The sequence below is a fragment of the Physcomitrium patens genome, chromosome 22 (assembly GCF_059467195.1).
Source record: "Physcomitrium patens ecotype Gransden chromosome 22, ASM5946719v1, whole genome shotgun sequence".
NCBI lineage: Eukaryota > Viridiplantae > Streptophyta > Bryopsida > Funariales > Funariaceae > Physcomitrium > Physcomitrium patens.
In genome coordinates, this window is record NC_143431.1 from 14,949,986 (window position 1) to 14,956,496 (window position 6,511).

Below are 6,511 nucleotides of genomic sequence, written 5' to 3' on the forward strand. Positions count from 1 at the left end.
GAGTGCAACAAAGAGAGAGCCAGGAGAGTCAGGAAGGGGAGGGAAGTGGGGTGCTGGTGGTGGGGGTGAGCGTTGTCGTGCAGTGGGAGGAGGAGGACGAGGGGACTTGTTCCCATGCGTTGTTATCATGTCACAGACCATCAGGAGCGTGGATTGCATGGTCTTCTGTCTTGACACTCGTACCCATCTGGCGTGTTCCTCGGCTTTTACTAGTTGCCCTGCTGCCTGCTGCCTGCTGCGACACTGCCATCCGTAATTAGATCCTCTGGATAGGCATGAATTTAAGCCCGGTCCCACTTTACAGGTCCATTCTTCACCAGTGCGTTGCGATTGTGCATTCCCTCAATGCTCGGACATTGTCAATGGATCAATAATTCCGGTTCCTTCGGCACATGTCCCATCCGAATGCTTCCTCGTATATATATGCTTGCGCCGTTGCAGCAGGCAGACAATGTGGAGAAATGCGTTTTGGTGCTCACTCCGCATGAGATCACTCGTTGCCGGGGACGAACCATGTGCGTGTAGAATGTGTGTATGATAGTGCAGAGGGGCGGCCTATCTAATTTCGGAGAATGAATCCGTGTGATTTAATGTGGAATCATCGAAGCGAGTGGGGATCATCGACGTGCTGGGCGAACGCGGACGAGGAATATCAAGACGAATTGGTGCAACGCCATGGCGCGGACAAAATCATCCTCCTCGCCCCTGACAGCGTTGGTGGCGGGCATTCTCGTGTGCGTGGCATCTGTGAGCACGCGAGGGCAGATCATTACCGCAGATAGGATCTCGTTTCCTGCTGGACATGGAAGTCGCATTCGAGAGTTGTCGGGGGTCATTTACAAACCGCGAGGCTACAATGCTGCTCTCCTCAACCATTACCCCGCTGTGGTGATGATGCATGGCTGCAGTGGCATTTGGTCGGAGCGGGTTGTGGGCGCTACCAACCGCGATGGCACTCCCAATTTGCAGAACAACATCGATAAGTGGGGGAAAAAGCTGGCGGAGAGTAACATCGTGGCTTTGGCTGTGGACAGCTTCACACCCCGCCAGCCTGCCAGCATCACTAGCAGCGAGGAATGGCAGAATCAGTGCATTGACAATGCAGGGCGTTATGCTGGTGCTGTCAATCCTTACACAGAACGCGTCCAAGATGCCCGCGCGGTATGGGATTATCTCAATGCCATGCAGGAGATCGACGGCTCGAAAATTGGCCTCCTCGGTTGGTCGCACGGCGCCCAAGCAGGTGCATGTTTCTCTTTACCCTAATGCCGAAATAATTTTCACTACTTGATATCACAGTCCTTCAGTCTGTGCTCTCTCGCTACAACCTCAACATCTCACAATTTAACGTGTTGCATCAGTCATGGTGGAGGTAGCTGAGACCGACCGCTTGAGCAACGTCTCACGGCCAGAATCCGACCACAAATTCGTCTGCTCGGTGGCTTTCTACCCAGGTTGTGGTGTCAATCTAGGATTTGGCCCTTCGGTGACCAAAAGTTTCTGGCGGCCGTTCCGACCTATGCAGCTTCATATCGGAGAGTGCGATCCTTTCTATACGAACTGCGTAACCCGAAAGAATTTGGCAACCATCCAGTACGCGAAATCCATCGCATTTTTTGCTCACGCAGGCGCTAAGCACCATTTCGACGCATGTTCACGAACGTGGCCTACATCGTCGTGCGGCCATAATTCCCCCGAAAGCGACGACACATGCTCTTCGCCGTGCAACCACAATGCTGATGAGTGCGCCATGCGAGCTGCGGACTACAGCGCTCTTGACTTCCTTCTGTCTGCTCTGCGTTGACGTGTTGCAGGTATAACGTTTAGCGGAGATTGTCCATGGGTCCCATGGCCTGGAGCGGCATTCAGACAATGTCCAAAACCATGAATGAGTTGCATAAATTACGGGCGTAAATGATTGTACTCTGTCAAGAAGGCCTCTGCAATAGAATCTGTCACTTGGCTGTGCATGAAATGGGTGTGTTTACTTTTTTCTCTGTGTCGATGCTGTGGGATACTCATAGCCATGAGAGAGAGGTGGAGGCACTACAAAGGGGCTTTGCAAAGGGCGGGCATGCACCGGGGTGGAGGGAGGAGGGCTCGGCATGTGAGCATGCGTGACCCCTGGCGACCCACTTTGGCTTAGATTAGGATAGAGAAGAAGTCCCAACACACGCGCGCACGCCCACACACACATACAGAGACAGACAGACAGACACAGAGAGGGAGGTGGGGGGTGCGGGGGTTGTCAGAAAGGAAGGAGGAAGGGAGGGAAGTGGACAGTGTCGCAGTCCCCGACTGCAATCGCGACAGTGTCCACTTGTTGCCAGATTTGTTTCATGTTTGCTAAGATCCTTCAAACTTGTTTCACAACTGTTTTTCAATTGCAACACTTTTTTCTTATTGCACCTGTTTTCTAACATATTTTTTTCTTATCTTTGCAAAGTATATTTATATTCATATTTGTATATATACATAGTAAAAAAAAAATTATAAGATGAATATTCTGTTATTAATTTTGAAGAATTCAATCTTTTAAAAAGAAAATAGGACCAAATCTAGTACGTTGATTATCAATAGACCCGATCTTTGGATATATATATATATATATATATATATATATAATTATACATATATTCATGAGAAGTTTTTATTTATTATGCATCAATTGATCCAATTTATTGTATTAATCTTGTGATGTATGTCAATGTAAACAATTCTATTATAGAAATTAATACCTTGTATTGCTTCCAATCTGATTTCTCTTGTAGTACAAGGGAATTTCGATTTAGATTTAGTCCACTAAACTAATATTAAATTTAATTTCTTACCAATTTACCCTAAAAATAGACTAAAGTGAATAATTTATGAAGTTATGCAAGTTGAGACCTTGTTTTTTGCTCTGAAATATCGTAACCACATTTTCCAGCATCTTTTATTTCATCTTATTTTGTTAATACAGATGTATATTTTTAATCATAATAACATTATCCATTTGTGGATTTTTTTAATATTTTGTCTCATGTCTTCTACAATAATATTTTCTGCAAACATAAAAGACAATTCTACTCAACAAAAAATAATATAAAAATAAATTTTATAAATACTTAATACCTGAAGTTTTTGAAAACTGAATCGATCAAAACACAGAATTTTACTTTGATTAGTATTTCTTCAAATCAACCTCAAGGCTTGGACCAATTACTTTTATTTATTTTTATTTTTTAGTGGTAATTTTGCTAATGCCAATCAAATATCTAATCCAAACCGCTGAAACGATAATGTTTTGTGTTGATATCCTTAAGGCATCATTCTGGTCAAGGCAGATGACCTTAAAAGTTTAGACAATACATATTACCGTGAAAATGTTACTTAGAAAATAATATCCTATGATATCCAAGAATTATTAACTTTCACAACAAAAATAAATGTACAAAACAATGCTTAATTGTCTATATCCTACAGGATCCAACACTTCGTGTCCGATAAAATTGCCCAATTTTTTTTGTAATTTGTATGAGCACTTACATGTAAACCTATTGTAAATGCATGTAAGTGCTCATACAAATTACAAAAAAAATCATTTAGTTCATTATGTTTTGATTAATGTATATTCCAATAATGGAATGACAAGACAAACAGCCATATTAAGTCGTTAATGGAGTTCCTTGGGAGTTAATACTTCTGTACAGCGAGAGGCCATTGTGTTATGGCAGTGGAGATAGCAGGCGAGACTCGGCACTTGCCGTGTGATCCAGGTCAATGCTGGTGGTGAGATGGTGACAGGGCCCATTCAATGGGCTGCACCTACTCACCTGCTACATTGATGTCGCTTTCAATGCTTTCGTTGCAGACACCAGAAAGGGTTTCTTTCCGGCTTCCCCGCTCACTCTCTCCTCTTCTCTTCCTCGTCCACGTCGAGGATATTTTCTCGGTCTTGCCCTGTGCAGATGAGATGAGGCTGCTATCTCGAGTTGAAGGACACCTACACTACTTCTGGACTTGCTTCTGGCTTCCTCTGAGGGCGCATTTCAGCTGGTCGTGTTGTAGGGAGTTTGTAGATGTCTCCCTCTGCAGCTGCACTTGGTCTCATGCCACACTCTCTTCTGTAAACCCCTTGTCAGGTAAGCATGGCCACCAAAATGCTGACAATCCTCCTAAATTAGCTTCCTCGAGATTGTCTTTCTCAGTGAGACTGACATTCTTTGCTGCATTTCAAGTTTCTGAGTTTACACAAAGTTTCCTAGGGCAGCAAAATCTCTGTGTAATTAAGCTTGTAGGGTAGAGCACAAAATCATAATTTTCATGTCACTCTCATTGATGGTTGGGTCAACCGCTTCACATTGCAAAACAAGGGTACACTTCTGTTGTTGATTGTCTTAGCAAGTCAAAGGCCACCGCAATGGCAGTCATGTGGGAGAACACCTACACGGTTGCAGCCATTGTAGCAGCGCTGCTCTTTATGATGTACAAGTCTTTAAGGAGCTCGCACAAGTTGCCGCCCGGACCACGGCCACTACCTGTTGTTGGAAACCTCACGCACATTACTCCTGTGCGCTTTAAATGTTTCATGGAGTGGGCTCAAACCTACGGTTCTGTGTTGTCGGTGTGGATGGGGCCGACGCTCAATGTGGTAGTATCATCCGCGGACGCTGCCAAAGAGATGCTGAAAGAAAGAGACCATGCTCTGTCATCTAGACCACTCACCCGAGCTGCGGCACGGTTCAGCCGAAACGGGCAGGATCTCATCTGGGCTGACTATGGCCCACACTACGTGAAGGTAAGGAAAGTATGCACACTGGAATTGTTCACGTTTAAGAGGCTTGAGTCGTTGAAACCCGTGCGAGAGGACGAGGTGGGAGCCATGGTGGCAGCTTTGTTCAAGGATTGTGCAGATTCTAGACCTCTGAATCTGAAGAAATACGTATCAGCAATGGCATTCAACAACATCACCCGCATTGTGTTCGGGAAGAGGTTTGTGGACGACAAAGGGAACATCGATAACCAGGGTGTAGAATTCAAGGAGATTGTATCGCAAGGAATGAAGCTAGGCGCGTCGCTGAAGATGTCGGAGCACATACCGTATTTGAGGTGGATGTTTCCGCTGCAAGAGGAGGAATTTGCCAAGCATGGTGCGAGAAGAGATAACTTGACCAAGGCCATCATGCAGGAGCACCGGCTGCAGAGTCAGAAGAATGGCCCTGGCCATCACTTTGTAGACGCATTATTGTCCATGCAGAAACAGTATGATTTGAGCGAGACCACCATCATCGGGTTGCTCTGGGATATGATCACGGCAGGCATGGATACTACCGCTATTTCGGTGGAATGGGCCATTGCCGAGCTAGTTCGCAATCCGGATGTTCAAGTCAAAGCACAACAAGAGCTGGATCAGGTGAGGAAATGATCAGAATAAGTATTTTTATTATTGTTATGGCCAGCAATGTGAACTCCGCTCGCATCTGATCGAGGAAGTACGGCGAGAATCTGAATATTGGTGCTGCAATGGCAGGTGGTGGGTCAAGACAGAGTAGTGACGGAAGCAGACTTCAGCCAGCTGCCCTACTTGCAGGCGGTGGCGAAGGAGGCACTTCGACTGCATCCGCCAACGCCTCTGATGCTGCCGCACAAGGCGACAGAGACCGTGAAGATCGGCGGGTACGATGTCCCGAAAGGCACAGTCGTGCACTGCAATGTGTATGCAATCTCACGCGATCCTACCGTCTGGGAGGAGCCTTTGCGATTCCGCCCGGAACGCTTTCTGGAGGAGGACATTGACATCAAGGGCCACGATTACCGTCTGCTGCCGTTCGGAGCGGGACGGCGAGTGTGTCCGGGGGCGCAACTGGGACTAAACATGGTGCAGCTGATGCTGGCCAGGTTGCTGCACCACTTCTCCTGGGCTCCGCCGCCGGGCGTGACCCCTGCGGCCATCGACATGACGGAGCGCCCCGGCGTGGTGACCTTCATGGCCGCGCCTCTGCAGGTTCTGGCCACCCCGCGTCTGCGTGCGGCGTTGTACAAAAACGGATCATCCCCTTCGTGATGGAGCGTCTGCACTCGTTCTCCACCTCGCATTTCATTTTTTCTGTCCCTTTTGACTGTAAAGGATGGCATTGAAGATGTGACCGATCCCAGTTTCTCATAAAACTGATTTTTCTTTGTATAAACATTACAATATTCAGTCGGTTGATCAAGTTAGAGCACATGTAGGAACACGTGCGTGATTTGAATCAAATTATATGTAAATTGGAAAACATATTTTATTGAATATTACCAGTGTTTATCACAAAAACATGTTATTTATCTGAAAGCATGTTTATACATCAACAATTTGAACAATTTAATAAAAACATGTATGGTTGCCAATTGCTTTAGAATATTTTTTTTAAAACTTATTGTTCATGTTGATGAGTTTTTATTAAATCCCAATCTCAACTTTCCTAATTTAGCTTCTCATTATAATTTCCTCAAACACAAGATCCTGCACAAAGATACCCAACGGCTATTT

General features: G+C 45.8%; 2 protein-coding genes across 2 annotated transcripts; both read left to right on the forward strand.

The window, feature by feature from the left end:
• Nucleotides 1-459: 459 nt before the first annotated feature.
• On the forward strand, nt 460-2,408 carry LOC112275075 (uncharacterized). Its single transcript, XM_024505056.3, has 2 exons — nt 460-1,243; nt 1,362-2,408. Exons 1-2 carry the CDS (start codon nt 676-678, stop codon nt 1,802-1,804), a joined length of 1,011 nt encoding a protein of 336 aa, XP_024360824.1. The 5' UTR covers nt 460-675; the 3' UTR covers nt 1,805-2,408.
• A 1,400-nt stretch (nt 2,409-3,808) lies between these two features.
• Nucleotides 3,809-6,295, forward strand: LOC112275074 (cytochrome P450 98A3). The gene is made up of 2 exons (XM_024505055.3): nt 3,809-5,395; nt 5,513-6,295. The coding sequence occupies exons 1-2, from the start codon at nt 4,403-4,405 to the stop codon at nt 6,044-6,046; spliced, it is 1,527 nt and encodes a 508-aa protein (XP_024360823.1). The 5' UTR covers nt 3,809-4,402; the 3' UTR covers nt 6,047-6,295.
• Nucleotides 6,296-6,511: the final 216 nt, after the last annotated feature.

What these genes read in the sequence shown, in the direction of transcription:
- LOC112275075 (XM_024505056.3), top strand. Translation starts at nt 676, where the DNA reads ATGGCGCGGACAAAATCATCCTCCTCGCCCCTGACAGCGTTGGTGGCG. An exon ending in GTCGCACGGCGCCCAAGCAG is followed by an intron (nt 1,244 to 1,361) that starts GTGCATGTTTCT and finishes GTGTTGCATCAG; the next exon opens with TCATGGTGGAGGTAGCTGAG.
- LOC112275074 (XM_024505055.3), top strand. Translation starts at nt 4,403, where the DNA reads ATGGCAGTCATGTGGGAGAACACCTACACGGTTGCAGCCATTGTAGCA. An exon ending in CACAACAAGAGCTGGATCAG is followed by an intron (nt 5,396 to 5,512) that starts GTGAGGAAATGA and finishes CTGCAATGGCAG; the next exon opens with GTGGTGGGTCAAGACAGAGT.